General features: G+C 38.6%; 1 protein-coding gene across 4 annotated transcripts in view; it reads left to right on the top strand.

Annotated features, from left to right (window-relative positions):
* LOC127661435 (DNA damage-binding protein 1) overlaps nt 1-18,559 on the top strand; it is a 105,209-nt gene that overhangs the window by 6,645 nt on the left and 80,005 nt on the right. For all 4 annotated transcript variants that reach the window (XM_052152147.1, XM_052152146.1, XM_052152144.1 and 1 more), the window contains exons 6-10: nt 7,389-7,486; nt 7,573-7,731; nt 7,995-8,078; nt 8,168-8,284; nt 18,416-18,518. In XM_052152147.1, the coding sequence (XP_052008107.1) occupies nt 7,389-7,486; nt 7,573-7,731; nt 7,995-8,078; nt 8,168-8,284; nt 18,416-18,518 (561 nt within the window). The remainder of the gene's footprint in view (nt 1-7,388; nt 7,487-7,572; nt 7,732-7,994; nt 8,079-8,167; nt 8,285-18,415; nt 18,519-18,559) is intronic.

Genomic DNA, 18,559 nt, shown 5'->3' with positions numbered 1-18,559 from the left:
CCACAAACGATTTGGCCAGGCCTGTGTCTACCACAGAAGTACAAGAGGCAATTAATTCACTTCAGAATGGCACTTTGTTCTAGCCCCAATTCTACAGAGAGTATATAATGAGGCCTTTCTTTCAGGCTGGCTCCCAACAACCATGTCTGCGGCATCCATTTCATTGTTGCTTAAGAAAGATAATGATCCACTACTTTGCAGTAGCTACAGGCCAATTTCATTGTTAAATGTGGACTTTAAAATTCTATCTAAGATTCTTGCCCTTCACCTTCAGCAAGTGTTGCCTGCTGTTATTTCTCCTGACCAGACAGGTTTTATGATTGGGAGACTCTTTTTATAATACCAGAAGACGTTTTAATACTATCCTTTCTACAAGCTCTGACACTGCCGAAGTTGTATTGCCCCTCGATGCTGAGAAGGCATTCGACAGGGTTGAGTGGGATTACTTGTTTTTTATTTGAAATAAATTTGGTTTCTGTTCCAATTTTATATCATGGATTTGATTATTATACTCCTCTCCTGTAGCATCTGTGCACACCAATGCAACACATTCTAGGGCCTTTCCACTTCATCGAGGCACATGCCATGTTTGCCCTCTTTTGCCTCTTTTATTTTCCTTTGCTATTGAGCCACTGGCCATTTGGTTGCAAAGTGAGGAAGTGTTTGAGGGCATTACCCAGTTTGAAACCTTATAAACTGTCCCTTTATGCAGACAACCTTTTTTTATATATATATAGCTAACCCCATTTCATCATTACCACCAATGCTCAAGATTTTTTTTAATGATCTGGCAAATTCTCTGGTTACAAATTGAATCTAGCGAATTGTTCCCTATCAATTTAACAGCTGAGAAACTCTCCCAACATCCTTTCCCTTTTAAATGGGCTCAGGAAGGATTCAGATATCTAGGCATATTCATCACTCAGGTGTATTCAAGTCAGTCACAGCTATCTTTAGAAAAACATTTAATTCTTTAATTGAGGATTATAAGACAGATATAGAGAGGTGGTCCTCTCTTGCAATATCGTTAATTGGCCATATTAACTTTGTTTAAATGACAATTTTTATATCTCTTTCATCATATACCCATTTTCATTAACAAGTCATTTTTTGTCACTCTAAATCGGACAACTAACTTTTTTTTTTTGGGGGGTGCACTGATAAGGCGAAGGGTTCTCAAAGTCCAAAGGGGGCCTCGCTTTACCAACTTTTCAACAGTATTACTGGGCCTGTAATATCAATACTTTTTTGTATTTGATCAACTCCCCAAGATCTCCTGAACATCCTGTTTGGGCCCGAATGGAATTGTCATCCTCAAAATTCTCCCTTCATTCGATGATTTGATCTCAGCTTCCCTAAAACGGTAAAAATATCTCGGACAGTTTAGTAGTGGCTAATACTCTTAAAATATGGGTTAAATTTAGGAAGCATTTTGGATTAATCAGACAATCATCTCTGGCTCCTATAGTGACCCATTTATCTCTTCTACCATCATGTTCTGATCCAGTTTTTCATGACTGGTCTTCTAGGGGTCTCCGTACCATTAAGGACCTTTACGACAATGAATATTGTTATCCTTTTCAGAATTGTTAGAAAAGGTTGAGCTTCCTAAAAGGCATATTGTTTGCTTTCAAATCAGACATTTTGTACAAAGTCAGTTTCCCCAGTTTCCTAATCTCCCTCCTGATTATAAAATGGACACGCTTCTCTCTCTTAGCTCAGACAGAAAAGGGCTAATCTCTGTAATTTATGAATTAATAGGTTAAGTAAGTCCTGGCCCCACTATTTTACTCAAAAATACTTGAGCTGGGGGTCACTATACTTGAAATGGAGTGGGATTATATAATTAATTTAGTACATTCTTCCTCTATATGTGCCTGGTACAGTTTGATGCAATGCAAGATTCTTCATATACTCTACACTACACCAATGCCAGACTAGCCAAAATATACCCAAACAGAAGCCATATTTGCAATAGGTGCAGACAATCTCCAGCCAATCACACTTGCATGTTCTGGTCCTGTCCAGGACTGACAGAGTTTTAGTCTAAAATATTTTAGACTTTTGAAAATCCTTTAATATATCAGCCACTCCAAACCCTTTTACAGCTCTGTTTAGAATTCCTTTTAAGCCTAATTTGCCTTCAAATATATGAGAGGTTGTTGCTTTCACCACACTATTTGCCAGGATGCTTATTCTCTTTAAGTGGAAACATACATCCCCTCCTTCATATGATAGATGGATAAAATTAATTCTCTTGTGTTTAAAGCTGGAAAAAAAAATCAGTTTTTCTCTAAAAGAGTGTTTTAAAAACCTTTCATAAAACATGGAAACCTTTGTTAAATTATATTGGTACAATTGATCTATCACTTGAAAATTCAGATGAGTAGGGCTCTACGCTAACTTTTTTTCCCAAGGAGTACATGCGCTCCTAAATGAAAAAATTTAGGAGCACAGTGAAAATTTAATACAGAGTTTATTAACAAACAATTTATTTCATACATATTTATACTGCGTGTACGAGTGTGTACATACATACCACCCAAATCACACATTGACCCATGCCTACTAGAATCAAAGGATATCAGTTGTCCAGCTGCTTTTGTATGTTGACCGTCTGGCATACTTAGAGGTCAGCCAGCGATCTCTCATTATGTCAGCAATTTGACCGATCATCTCCGTACATTGTCGTATGTGATTATGTAAACTCCATTTTTGTGGTGGAGTCTGATAAGCGGCCCAGATTTGACGAAAGGTTCTTCTTCTTTCACAATGAAGTATGCAATGTTTATCTTTATTTTCAGCTGCTTCCTCTTCTCCTCCTCAGACTGCAGCACTTGCCTTCTCAAGGCTGCTGACACAGAGCTTGATGGTTTCTCCTGTCTCATCCAGATCACTGGATATATGGCAAGCCATTTTAACTTTTATTAATTTCCAGGATATGAATTCTTGATATCAACAATTCAGTTTTCACTAGTTAAAATGATAATTATTGATATCAGGAATTCGATATCTACTAGTAACAATGGCAATTTTTGATATCAGAAATTACATTTCCACTAGTAACAATGCTAATTCATGATATCAACAATTACATTTTTACTAGTTAAAATGCTCATTCTAGATATCAAGAATTGTATTTCAACTAGTAAAAACTATAATTCTTTATATCTGTAATTGTATTTTCACTAGTGACATATCACCATAGGCTGCCATTCAAAATCAATTGTTCATATCAAGAATTGAATTCTTGTTGAAATTCCAATTTCACAAATCAGAAATGCAATTCGTACTAGTAAAAACCTTTATTTTTGATATCAAGAATTCAATTGTCACTAGTAAAAATGTCTATTCTAGATATCAACAATTTAATTGCTACTAGTAAAAATTTAAATTTTTGATATCTTAAAATGTATTTATGATATCGACATAATTTCAGATATCTAAAATGGCTTTCTTACTAGTAACAATCACATTCATGATATCAGAAATGAACATTGTCACTAGTGAAAATTGAATTATTGATATCAAAAATGAACATTGTTACTAGTAGCAATTCAATTGTTGATATCTAGAATGAGCATTTTAACTAGTAAAAATGTAATTGTTGATATCAAGAATTGGCATTGTTACTAGTGGAAATGTAATTTCTGATATCAAAAATTGCCATTGTTACTAGTAGATATCGAATTCCTGATATCAATAACTATCATTTTAACTAGTGAAAATTGAATTGTTGATATCAAGAATTCGTATCCTGGAAATTAATAAAAGTTAAAACGGCTTGCCATACTGGATATGCCGTCGTGAGATGTTATGTTTCGCTACACTATCTCTTTTCAGATTAGCAATGGGCATTCCGGCTCTTTTCATAATTGGTGTTAAAACAACAATTACATTATTAAATAAAATCATACTCTACCTTAACCACAATTTATTTAAAAATGCATTGATTTGTTATGAAAAATAATGATATTAAACATTTGCATTTAAAGTACAACTTATTATATATAAACAAAGTGCATATAAATTAAACATTTCAAATTAATACAATCTGAACAGCATAATAGACAGGGCCACCACTGGCCAAATTGATGCCCTATGCGTGATATGAGCGTGAAGCGATCGTCAGTGTTCCTCAACTGCTTTCGGGTCCTTGAATAACGTATAGCGAGCGAGTAAGGGCAGCCGGTGGACTTTCTGGTGCCATCCTAGGGTAAGATGGTGCCCCCCTAGGAAGTTGATGCCCTACGCAAACTGCGTAGTATGCATGTAGGTAGCAGCGGTACTGATTATAGAATAATGCACCATATCAACGAAAAATAAATAATTTGCAAAACTGCAGCATCCAACAAATTGAAATAAATGTAAAAAAGGATGCTATTTCACGTGTGCATTTTAAGTATAACTTTTTAACGTAGCCTATATAAACATGTGCATATGTATCTTTGGTTCATTGGTTGACACTGTGTGTCTGATTGACAGGAACAACAGGTGAGGCTTTTAGTCTGAGCAGACAGTCAGAACTAATGTGTGCGCTTGAGCATTTAGGCCTATATTATTATTATTTTTTATTTTTTTCATTATTTTTAAATCTTTTGATTATTCATATCTCAATTCTTTTAAATATTTGTATAAATAGATTCTGATATGCGAGCCGGCTCCCAACGTTCACCTACAAGTGCCGACTCGTACGCAAACGACCCATCACTATTTCAGATGCGGGTTTCCTGACACGAAGGACGAGTTGCCCACCTGTTTCTGCCCTCTACAATATTTGCAGAACATGATGTTGTTTTCGAACTCTAGCCATGGGAATATTTTGAGCCAATTTGCATTGAATCTATATGTTCTCCCTCCACCGGCTACAGTGGACGTTGAAGTGACAGCTGGGGTCACGGTAGCTTCACTAACGTTGTTCTCAGCATCCCTAACGTTAGCCGTCTCAGGTAAACCCTGTGAAAAGACTTCATTAGTTGAACCTTGCGAATCCCTCTCGCCAAATCCCTTTTTCTCCTCGTCTATTTTTCGCTTAAAATAAAATGCAATGTACTGATACTTTTTTCAATTGTTCACATTTCTCAAGACATGTGGGTCTTGTAATTTTTAAACAATTGTCTTTAAAGGGATTACGCGTTTGTAATCTTTAATCGCACACTGTGCTCGTAAATAATTTTTCCGGTTCACACACATCTATTTTTAGGGGCAAATGCGAGTGAAATACTCTCACTGTAGAGCCCTGATGAGGATTAATTTTTTTTACATTTTATTGTATTGTACATTTATTGTATCATTTAACTATTACACATATAAGTTATGTTATCGTTATTTGTACTTGTATATGTTGTGTGGTTGTCCTTGGGGGTGGGGGGAAAGCAGAGCTGTGGTTTATTTCATTTTTATATGTACAAGATATTTGCACAAAATGCCAATAAATATATTTTAGATAAAACACAAAAAAACCAATTATAATCTTTCATGTCTTAACAGAACGCATACCATTAAATATTCACAGTGCTGTGAAAAAGTAAGTGAACCCTTGGGTTTAATAAGTGGTCAATCTTCCTTTGGCAGCAGTAACCTCAACCAAGCATTTCCGGTAGCTGCGGATTAAACCTGCACAACTTTCGGAAGGGATTTTGGGCCATTTTTCCTTACAGAGCTGCTTCAGCTCAGCCATATTCTTAGGATGTCTGGTGTGAACGGCTTTCTTGAGGTCATTCTACAACATTTCTATTGGGTTAATGTTTGGCCACTCCAAAAGGTGGATTTTTTTATTTTTTTTAAAGGTATTCTGTAGTGGATTTACTTTGATGTTTAGAATAATTTTCCTGCTGCATCACTCAACTTCTACTGAGCTTCAGCTTTCACAGTGATGTCGTCTTGAGTTGTTAACTCATTACAGTGGTAAACAGCTGAAGCTTGTACTCATGTTGATGATGTAATCGGACCACAGTTCGGACCCAAATAATATACAATGTGAACACAGACCAGCGCAGGCTGCAGGAGAGGGAGGAAGTGAACTCTGGTTCGGTCCAAGCATTTGAGCCAAGTGCGAAAGCACTCTTAGTTTCTTCACTCCACAAAGCATTTTCCCAGTAGTGTGGTGGAGTGTTGAGGTGGTCTTTGGCAAAATTCAGGCATGTAGCAATGTTTTTGTTGGATAGCATCTTCAGGACACCATCCCTGTTTAATGATTTCCATGTAGTAGACTCATTAGCAGAGATATTAATCAGTTCCAATGATTCCTTCAAGTCTTAAGATGTCACTTTTTTACCTCCTTGAGCATTCTGCTGTGTGCCCTTTGAGTCATCTTGGCTGAGTGGCCACTTCTAGGGATAATAGCCACAGTACTAAATCATCTCCATTTATAGACCATTTGTCTAACTGTGGATTTATAAGTTCTTTTGAGATAAATTTGAACCCTTTCCAGCTTTACGCAAAGCAACAATTCTTGATTGTAGGTCTTCCGAAATCTTTTTTTTTGCAAGACGTGGTCCATGTCAGCAGATGCTGCTTGTGAATGGAGTGCTTTTTATGAGTCAAAGTAGCTTTAACACACATCTCCAATCTCGTTTCATTAATTAGATGCCAGGTTGGCCAACTCCTGACTCTAATTAGCTTTAGTTGATGTCATTAGCCTAGCAGTTCACATACTTTATCCAACCTACAAACTGAATGTTTGAATGATGCATTCAAAAGGAACAAGAACAATACAATATTTTTTTGTGTGTGTGTTATTAGTTAAAACAGATTATGTTGGTTCATTATTGTAACTTGGATTAAGATCAAACCCGATTTTAAGACAAATTTATACATAAATGCAGGTAAATCCAAAGGGTTCACATAATACTTTCACGCTATTTTGACCAGGTGCTACTTTATTTCCGATAAATATGGTACTCATTAGTAGGAACACTTCCAGCCAATCACTGCGCTGCCTCATGCATGAGATTGTTTTACAGCGCAGAATTCAAAATCACACCTGAGCTTGACAGTGGTTCCTGGCCCAGATACGAGAGTGGTCTTTTACACAACACCGTGGTGAGATCGGAATCACTCGTCAGAATGGACCACTGCACCGGAGCGAGCACGTTTGTTGGCCAGATATGATGTAGCTTAGAGCATCACATAAATTGCATCTTCTCCTCTCTCTTTTCCTTTACATTGTGTGAAATGTACTGGGATTTAGGCCTACAATACTACAATGTTATTTTAAAGTATTGCTCTTGATCATAAGCATGTTCTGAAGGGCATGTTTGCAAGTTTGCTATCTGTTATTGTCTCTGTGAAATCTCAAAATAAAATAGACCTCCTCAAATATTTTGATTTATTAACATTTGTTTCAAGTGATTTTTGACACTAATGTATTTATTTGTAAATTGTAGTCCCAGAGCCATTTGGTGGTGCTATAATCATTGGACAAGAGTCCATCACATATCATAATGGAGACAAATACTTGGCCATTGCACCGCCAACTATCAAGGTAAAAAAAGTTTGATTTATCTTTGCCTGTTCATTTAAAACTGTAATTTGTGTGCTAAATACATTTTTGTGTTGTGGTCATTCTAGCAAAGCACCATCGTGTGTCATAACCGCGTGGATCCCAACGGCTCACGCTATCTGCTGGGTGACATGGAGGGCCGACTCTTCATGCTTCTGTTGGAGAAAGAGGAGCTCATTGACGGAGCGGTGGTCCTCAAAGACCTGCGGGTGGAGCTGTTAGGAGAGGTGTTTATGTGTCCGAGCAACTCAAAGTAGTAACTTCTCAAATGGGTTGTTGCTTCCCTTTTGTACTGTTAATGATTTCTCACCCCTTTAGCTGAGAAAACAATTCTGTTTTTCGTAGTATCTGCAGCCGATTTAAATCTGGGACGACTAGAATTTAATAGAATAGTTTTGTGTTGGGCCCAGACTTTACACCACATCTGCTCTTGTCATGTTTTTCAAAAGACAACTCTTTGTCAACACGTATGTCTGTGTGTGTTTTATAGACATCCATTGCTGAGTGTCTCACATATCTGGACAATGGTGTGGTGTTTGTGGGTTCCAGGCTTGGAGATTCTCAACTAGTTAAGGTTAGTCCTCTTGCAGAATGATTATCATTGCATTTAACCTCTGATTATGTTTGTCAAAGACCAGAGTGATTGTGTGTGTGTTTGTGCAGCTGAATGTGGACAGCAATGATCATGGCTCATATGTGGTGGTCATGGAAGCCTTCACTAATCTGGGTCCAATCGTGGACATGTGTGTGGTTGACCTGGAGCGACAGGGACAAGGACAGGTGAGTTCTGTTTCACTGCAACATTTACATATATTCCTGATAGTATTGATAGTTTTTATGTAACGTCATGATGCATTCATAGAAAACTTGTGTTGTTGTTTTTTTAAAAAAAATGTTCACCATTTGTAGTTGTAAAACTGAAGACGATCAAGTCTTGGCAATAATGCTGGATGAAATATAATAAATACCACATGAAAAAGGTATTTTAACAATATGACCAAGACAAATGTACTACAAAGGCAAGTCATATGTTCATTATCAGTATTTATGACAGCTTTAGATGTATCTGCTGCTATATTGGATTGATCAGTCAAATCAGATAAGGTTGATCAGTCACAGAAGCTACAAAATATTTGTTAAGGTGAAAAATCTTACAAATAATGAGAGCCGGAGTCGCGTGGCACCATGTGAGGGACGGACGTGTGAATGGCGAGCTCTGTGCACTTTGCTAGTTTTAATACTTAATGTCATAACCAGTTAGATTCGATACACTCAGATTCTTAACTGTTCCAGGAAGACAATATGTCAAAGAATTCATAATCCTTGGGCTCTGTAGACATTAAAAGACACTCACGTGCTCAAGCTGCAACCCCTGAGCAAAAGGCTGAAAGATAGGGAATTAGCTGCTAATCCGCTAGCAACCAAAACAGACTTTGAGCACGTTTGGGAAAAGTTGGAAGAACTTGACAGTCGTAACTGGCGAAACAATGTCTGAATTGTTCCTGAGGTCGATGAAGGCCAAGATATGGTGATATTCCTAGACGGGCTCTTCAAGAGTCTGCTCAACATAACAGGCCATAAGCTGGAAATTGAGCGAGCTCACAGAGTTCTGGCTTAGAGATCCATGGAAGGAGTCAGGCCTCGATCAATTCTGGACAAATTCATGAGATCATCCGATAAAGATCTTGTGTTACTTGAGGAGTAAAGGAAGGCTTTCTTGGAAGAACCAAAGCATTTTCTTGTTCCCAGACTTTGCGAATTGGACAAGAGAGAAACGTGATCGATTCTAGATCTGCAAGAAACTCTTATATCAACTGCAGGTCACTTTTGCACTGATGTTCCCGGCCAAATTGAGAATAGATTCTAAGGATGGCTGCAAAATATTTACATGTCCCCAGTAAGTGATGTGCTTTATGAAGTCAATAGACTGAGTAAGTAATTTTGTGGTACTCTCTATGCGGCCGAGTGGGCCTGACTCACTGAACATTCACTTGATTGTCCCGGGGAAGCTGAGTGCCTTTTTTTGTTTGTTTTTGTGCTGGTTCCACCTATCGGCTGGAGTTTGTATTGTGTGATAACCATCCTTCGAGACAGTTTGTGGATGAATTTGCACATTCCTTGTGCTTATCCCTACTATTGGTTGGAGTTTGTTCTGTGGAATATTTCTTGCAATACATTGGAGTGATAAGAGCACTCATGCAACAGCCCAGTGGGCCTGACTGACTGAAAATTCACTTGACTGTCCGAGGAAACTGAGCTCCTCTTTTGTTCTTGTTCCGCCTAGCGCCTGGAGTTTGTTTTGTGGAGGAACACACCTTCGGGACAGTTATGTAGATGAATCTACACATTCTTTTAGCTTATGCCTCCTATTGGCTGGATTTTGTTTTATAGATTATTTTCTGTTGTGTAATTCTGTCTCCCAAAATTTGTATAGAAGCTCCGGACTTAAGCACTCCGATGGCAAAGTTGTCACGGGAGCTCTCGTAGGCGTACATGGACTGTTTGAGTTTAGAGGGATGGACGTGCGGGGTTTAGGTGCATGTTTTGTTGTATTTCTTTTTTTTGGGGGGGGGGGGGGGGTTTGATTGTTGCACTAATGTTGGAATGTGGTCGTTACTTTATTTTTGACACACAATCTATTGTTTTTAATATGTCAGATGTGAATGGGTTGGGGCACCCCATAAAAGGAAGGTTATTTCTCTTCTTAAGCATAAGAAATATGATTGTTTCTTCAAGGAATCCTTCCCATAGGAAGCTGAAAAATGTGGTATGATATGGGGTGGACATGTTTTCTTTAGTGCTTGCTTAAGAGCAGGGGAGTCAATGCATTGTAAGTAAGCCTCTACAATTTAAATGTCTCAAACAAATTAATGATAAATTAGGAAGAGTCAATATTGTTTTAGCAGAAATTCAGGGGCAAAGGTTGATTTTGGCTAATATTTACACACCTAACGCTAATGATCAGGGCTTTTTTATAGATCTTGAAGGGATGTTGCAAGCTGCTGGCACCCCTCATGATATAATATTGGGAGGAAACTTGAATCTTTTGATGGACTAAGACCTCGATCATAGTGAAGCAAAACTGTGTCCCTTAGAGCAACATTGACGCTTCACAGGATGTGTAAAAATTTTGGTCTTTCAGATATTTGAAGACTTTTGGACCCATCTGGTAGGGACATGATCTTTTTCATCAATCCATAAGATTTATTCTAAATATATATTTTTTAATACAATGCATCTGGAAAGTATTCACAGCGCTTCACTTTTTCCACATTTTTGTTATGTTACAGCCTTATTCCTGAATTGATTAAATTCATTATTTTCCTCAAAATTCTACAAACAATACCCCATAATGACAATGTGAAAGAAGTTTGTTTGAATTTTTGCAAATGTATTAAAAATAAAAAAATAAAAATTCACATATACATAAGTATTCACAGCCTTTGCCATGACACTCAAAATTGAGCTCAGGTGCATCCTGTTTCCACTGATCATCCTTGAGATGTTTCTATAACTTGATTGGAGTCCACCTGTGGTAAATTCAGTTGATTGGACATGATTTGGAAAGGCACACACCTGTCTATATAAGGTCCCACAGTTAACAGTGCATGTCAGCACAAACCAAGCCATGAAGTCCAAGCAATTGTCTGTAGACCTCCGAGACAGGATTGTGTCGAGGCACAGATCTGGGGAAGGGTACAGAAAAATGTCTGCAGCATTGAAGGTCACAATGAGCACAGTGGCCTCCATCCGACAATGGAAGAAGTTTGGAACCACAGGACTCTTCCTAGAGCCGGCCAAACTAAGCGATCGGGGGAGAAGGGCCTTAGTCAGGGAGGTGACCAAGAACCTGATGATCACTCTGACAGAGCTCCAGCATTTCTCTGTGGAGAGAGGTGAAACTTCCAGAAGAACAACCATCTCTGCAGCACTCCACCAATCAGGCCTATATGGTAGAGTGGCCAGACGGAAGCCTCTCCTCAGTAAAAGGCACATGACAGCCCGCCTGGAGTTTGCCAAAAGTCACCTGAAGGATTCTCAGACCATGAGAAACAAAATTCTCTGGTCTGATGAAACAGAGATTGAACTCTTTGGCCTGACTGGCAATAGTCATGTCTGGAGGAAAAGAGGCACCGCTCATCACCTGACCAATACCATCCCTACAGTGAAGCATGGTGGAGGCAGATGAGAGTGCTCTGGACCTCAGACTGGGGCGAAAGTTCATCTTCCAACAGGACAGCAACCTTAAGCACAGTCAAGATAACAAAGGAGTGGCTACAGGACAACTTTGTGAATGTCCTTGAGTGGCCCAGCCAGAGCCCAAACTTGAACCTGATTGAACATATCTGGAGAGATCTGAAAATGGCTGTGCACCGACGCTCCCATCCAACCTGATTGAGCTTGAGAGGTCCTGCAAAGAAGAATGGTAGAAACTGCCCAAAAATAGGTGTACCAAGCTTGTAGCCAAAGGTGCTTCAACAAAGTATTGAGCAAAGGCTGTGAATACTTAAGTGATTTTTTTTTTTCTTTTTTTTTTTCTTCTTCCATTTAAAAAATAAATAAAAATAATGTAATACATTTTCAAACAAACTTCTTTCACATTGTGAAAAAGTAAGCGCTGTGAATACTTTCTGGATGCACTGTATCTAAGTCCTTCTTTTCATCTGCTCTATTGGAAACATCTTGGTCTCAGATCACACCCTGGTGAGTTTAGAGGTGTACTCTGGGAGTGGTGATTTACTGGTTTTGGAAAAGGTCATGAGGCATCAGTGTATTACTCTCTGCTGATTCAGAGTCTGGGGAATGGAACTTTAACTTCTATCAAGAGATTATGGGAGAAAGATTTTAACTTGTTATGTGTGGGCTAGGATTCAAAAAATCTGTATCTAGAGATACAAGGGTGCACCTTATGCAATTCAAGATTTTTAATAGATTCTATTGGACCCCCTCTAGATTGTATAGGCTTGGTCTAAAAGACATACCTACCTGCTGGCGATGCAATTCGGAGGATTGAGACACTGCCCGTGTTTTTTGGTGGTGTGCTGAGATCCAGGAATTTTGGTTGAAGATTCAGAGTGTTTTGTGTGACATGTTGGGCACTCAGGTTTCGTTTTGCCCCAGACTCTGTGTTTTGGGCGATGGGGCAGTCATCGAAGTAAGAGATAAAGACATAAAAAATATGGTTCTGACCAGTGTGTGAGGAGGGTGGCAGCTTTTGAGGAGGTGTTGTGTAGAAGGCTGGGGATCTGGTATTCATTTGATGGGAAATGGGGCAGTTATTTTATGATTTTGGGGGACTCTCGGGGAGGGACTGTGGAGAGAGAGAGAGGTGTAGTTTAGATGTGTGTGTGTATATGTGTGTGTGTGTGTGTGTGTGTGTGTGTGTGTGGTGGTAAATACAAGTTTCCTATTTTTAGTCCTTGTTTTTGTCCACTGTGGGAGATGCTGATGCTATGATTCTGACGCGTGCAAATTACCATAAATAGATCCAGAGAGGCGTGTTGATGTTCCAAACAAATAACTGAAGTTTATTAAATCAAAAGTAAAGATGCATTGTAACATAAAACAAAACAAACAACTTTTAGGCCGCTTGCAGGTTTGTTGCACCATGCCACCCTAGCTCCATGTGCATAGTCAAAAGACTGTGTGCTCTTGCAACAGCGCCCCCCTTCCTGTCAGGGGTGGCCTATCCTTTATACAACTTTTCCCCTCTCACCTATAGAGGGCACACACTCCGATAAATAAACACAATTAATAATACCCAACAAACTGATATTTCAATTAACAAATTTATAAAAATTAAATAAGGTGGTAAGTTTGGCTCCTACAGTGTGTGTGTATATGTGTGTGTGTGTGTGTGTGTGTGTGTGTGTGTGTGTGTGTGTGTGTGTGTGTGTGTGTATAAATATGTATATGTGTGTGTGTGTGTATATATATTTATTAGGACTGTCAATCGATACATTTTTTTAATCGAATTAATTACATGGTGTCCCGATTAATTGCATATACAAATATTTGCTGAGAAAGACCCTCATATAAATATAATTCAATATATAATGATGAAATAATGATACATAGTTATCTTTAAATATATAAAAAAAAAAATGTTCACAGCAATCCATTTCACAAGAGAATTTGTCAATCAGTTCGGGATTTATTATGAGGGCTTGTTTAAGGACCGACAATTTACACCTACGTCAGACATGCTTGTGTAGCGTCTCGGGTGCGTCGCATCATAAACATACAATTTTTAGGACACTATCAAGTTAAATATAGTTTAATACTTAGAACACATCTTGAGATCTCTTTGTTCGGATTTGCGCTCCAAGTGTTTTGTACGCAAGAACGTAATGCATGTTTGTGTTCTTCTTTTGCTCTAGGGTGTTTTTCTTCACTGTGTAAACTGCACATTGCCACACAGCTGAAATTTCACTTACTGCCCTCTGGAGTAAACAGGTGGTACTACAAGCTTGCATTTCTCAGGAATCTTCCATATCAGTGCGGGCATTGCGATTAATTGGGTTATTAGCGTTATTTAGTCAAATGAATCGCACTGAATTAACGCGTTAAATCAACAGCCCTAATATAAATGCATGTATGTATGCATGCATGCATGTATGCAACCAACCGTCCAGCTGAGAACTCCCAGTAGGGCAAATCACACATACATTTATAAGGGAGGACTCCGCCTACTATAGTTGTTTTAACTAGCCTCAGCAACACTCAAACCAGAAGTCCAAACACAGAAATAATTGCAATAAAGTTTATATCAAATATACCACACACACACACACAAAAAAAACAATAAATACAAAAAAAAAAGAGGGTCAACACATAAAGACTGTTGCATGTATGTCTGTGTGTTTGTCAGGGTGAATAAATATATATAAAGAAAATTAGCTTATCTGTTCATTGTCCAAGAGATGGCTTTCCTTTTGGTGTTTTTTGAGCATGGGTGTAGGTGAAGATAGGGAGATATTAAACAAGGGATGAGCAAACAGTCATTTCACGTAGTTGCTCCCAACATACACGTGTTTTAAAGGAATTCAGCTTCAGTTTAGGGTACGTTGCAATAACTGTATCCTTGTAGCATTCAAACAACACTTTATTGGTTGATTCAATTTAAAAACCCATGACATTGGCATGAAGCATTAAGATCCCCACAATAAATAGTACAGCAAATGTAGTGGAAGTTGTCTCAATCCAGTAGAATAAGAAAGATCAACATTGTAAATAAGGGATGAACAAGAAGTCCTTCTAAAAGTAAACATACAGGCTAACATTAGCACCAAGTATAATCACATTGAAATGACCCAAATGAGACATAACCCACCAAATACAATGACAGAAGATGAACAAACTACTTGGATGCGCTTAAAACAACAGTTTCTCAACCCAGACTCTACACACAAGGTTAGCACAAGAGGAAGACATGCTTATCTCTAACCAAACATCTCTTACTCTACTTCTCTCTGTCTTTTATGGAGAGAAGTGGTTGTCTAGAGAGGGTACTACAGCTTGAATCCATAATAAAAAATTAAAAAAAACATTTCTCTGTGTGTGTATTTATGCAAGACCACGAGGATGTTCATTGGGGTCAGGGCGGGGGTTGTTGATTTGGGGAGGGGTAGTAGTGGGTGTTAAATGTTCATTCATTGTAAATATGTTTTTCTTTGTCATTTCTATGAATCAATAAAAAAAAGAATGAAAGCCAGTGCTAAACATGGTTTGATCAAAGTTGATCAGATCCTTGTATTTGGTGGCTAACAAAAGTATTCAGTAGGGCTTCTTGCACTTGTAGTAGTTAACTCGGTGTTATCTTTAACCCAGGGTAAACAAAATACTTGGTTACCTTGTTTCATGTGTCATAATGTTCATACTTGATCCTAAATTAAGAATTAATCCTGGGTATTCATGTTCTGTGGTTTTACACTGTACATCATACCTGCTAGTCACATGTCATGCTTTTGATTTGCGCAGGGCCGATTCGTTTTTATTTGGTGAGGAAGGTCTAGGGGTTGTTTGCACATCCATGTAGATGATTTGGTAAACTTTATCTTTATATGAACAAGCATTTTCACTTCTGTGATTAGAGCAGCACAAGCACAAAAGGACTCGGCCCATGCGTGTTTGACAGATGTGGTATATTTCTTAACAGGACTGCAAACAACTATTTTAAGACCTGTTCACACCTACTTTGTTTTTTCGGTGCGGTAGTTCTTTGAATGGTAACAATAGATTCCTATGGCATTATTCACAGCGGGTCTGACAAATTGTCTTCCGAGAATCCGGAGGTCAGAATTTTTGCGTTGAAAACTGACTGACCAATGAGCTTTTTGTCCTTTTTGCACAAACACCGGCATTGACATACAGCTGATACACACCCAGAAAATGATGTACTTAAAAATAAATTGTTGCAGTTCATGAACCCTTTTGTACTGCAAACCCGTTCTGTTTTTGAACGTCTGCTTATGGTTTTGACTAAATGTAGCCTACATTATTTAATATGCATATCACTGTCCCTGTATATTCTAATGGCATTAAAAATATGGTTCGACAATTTGTTTGCACTAAGTTCATAGTAAAATATCCCATAAAAAGGTTTGTTACATGCAGTGTTTTGGACAAATTAATTGCCACACTGCTATGTTTATTGCAAGGACAATATAACAAATTATTGTTATTTCACATGTGCATTTAAAGTATAATTTTTTTAATGTATATAAACAAAGTGCATATAAATGTAACAATTCAATACGAATACAATCTGAACATCATAATAAGTTGGCTCCGCCCTCCCTCACGCATCATTGGTTGACACTGCGTGTCTGATTGACAGGAACAACACGTGAGGCTGTTAGTCTGAGCAGACAGTCACAACGAATGTGTGCGCGCTTGAGCATTTAGGCCTATAGTTTATTTATTTTTTCATTCTTTGAATTAGTTAATTATATTCATTTAAATCTTTTGATTGTTCATATCTTAATTCTTTTAATATTTTTATTAATAGATCCGGCTCTTCTGATATTCGTGCAGCTTCCAGCGTTCACCTACAAGAGCCGACTCTTAGAGCCGACTCGTTCGCGAACGACCCATCACTAGTGACTGGACTTTTGCTGCTTGTCTGGGGCAGGGCATGCAGCCCTAGTGCTTGGACTCGGAGCAGGAGAGCTACTCCGGCTGCTACTCGCTGGAGAGCGAGTATTGCCATCTTCACCACTCTGGGAGCGTAAAAAAAACGTGGTTGACGTGACATATTTCTGTCCGCTGATGGTAGTTTGTGATTGGGAGTTGACTCCAAAAGAGTCGATTCCTCGATTCTGAATAGCCCCAGAGTCGGGGTCGACTCCAGCACAGGAATCGACTCTCTGTGTCGACTCTGTTACTGTGTCCGAAATCACTCACTTGTGTTTAATAATTCTATTTTTGCAGTAAAGTCGAGTAGATTTTATATTTTTTAAATTTTGAGTGTATTACTATTTGTTATATGTTGAATTCGTGTGACATCATATCACAACTGTTGCAGTGTCCGAAGAAATTTTGCATGCTCAAAGTCTAGAGTGACTTTTACACTGTGTCAGAGAGCTGTCGCAGAAATATACCCCCCCCAATATACTGACAGGCGAAACACTGGTGTGAACGTCACATGGAGCTGTGTGTGTTTTATGCCAGCGTTCATGTATGCTGAAAAGCATTCCTATGTTGTGTTTAAGTTGAACAGTCTTTCATTAAAGTCGTACGTGATGCGTTTACCCGGTTCCCGCTTCCTCCTTCGATAGAGAAGGCAGAGGTCTGCCACACGCATTTAGTAGGCTAATGTTATGTTTTTGCTTTCTGTCACACTCACAAATGCATCAAACACACTTTATTTTGTTTGTTTTAGAAAATGTCTGTTTTTAGTTGGTACGAGATGCTAGTGACACCTACTTACCTACCAGTATCCCTAACAAATGTGTGCTTGGACAAGGGAATGAAGAGAGAAGAAAAAGGGATGCAAAAGGCTCCAAGTGAATTTTTTATTATTATTTTTTTAAGTTGGTTAGTTGGAATCCATTGACCAAAACAACTATTGAAGGGAATCCACATTTAATCAATGATAAACCAAATCAGTCACATTTTTGAGGGCTTCCAAAATCCGTCATTAACAAGTGTGCAAACACTGCACAGGTTTTACCTGATGGTCCCAAGTCTTGCTACGCCCCCCTCCTCCAAGTATCAGTATGGAAGGAAGTGGATAGGAGAGACTATGTGCCAATCAACCGATGTTCTAACATCTTAAAGGCCAAAGTATACTTTTGTTTTCCATGTTCCAGATCGAGCACAAAGCGTGGTGCACATTTCGCCACCACCATTATCTGCGCTAACTGTCCGTGTGCAGCCCAGTTTTTCTTGACATGCGGACAGTCCTAACGTGTGCACATCATCAGCGCATGCGCCTGTCATTGACAAGTATACCCGATCCTTAACCTTGTGTAGTTTTTGTTCAATAACTTTCTAAATGTGGTGTTATATCATTATTTCAGGATGATAGAGCTCCTGTATGCCCTAAACCAATGCTACAGGGATTTCATGAACAACGGAATAAAGTACATTTACATTTATGCATTTGGCAGACGCTTTTATCCAAAGCGACTTACAGTGCAATTATTACAGGGACAATCCCCCCCGGAACAACCTGGAGTTAAGTGCCTTGCTCAAGGACACAGTGGTGGTGGCCGTGGGGTTCAAACCAGCGACCTTCTAATTAACAGCCCTGAGACTTTCCCCTGTTCTCAGTATACATGACTGACACCGATTACCCTCAAACAACTAGAGTCTTTTACTCTAAAAAACAAATTGAGCAATCCTCATTTGCACCTCCAGCAGGTATAGTTGTAGACAAACTGATGTTGTTATTTTATTTTCCTGCAGTTGGTAACATGCTCTGGAGCATTTAAGGAGGGATCTTTGAGGATTATCCGGAATGGCATTGGAATCCATGAGCACGCTAGCATTGACCTGCCCGGAATTAAAGGTCAGTTTACACATCTAGTGTTTTTCATCTTATGCTCATCA

This window comes from Xyrauchen texanus, chromosome 21, assembly GCF_025860055.1.
Source record: "Xyrauchen texanus isolate HMW12.3.18 chromosome 21, RBS_HiC_50CHRs, whole genome shotgun sequence".
NCBI classification, from domain to species: Eukaryota; Metazoa; Chordata; class Actinopteri; order Cypriniformes; family Catostomidae; genus Xyrauchen; species Xyrauchen texanus.
Note: the sequence above shows the minus strand (reverse complement) of the source record. Positions and strands in the feature narration are given on the sequence as shown.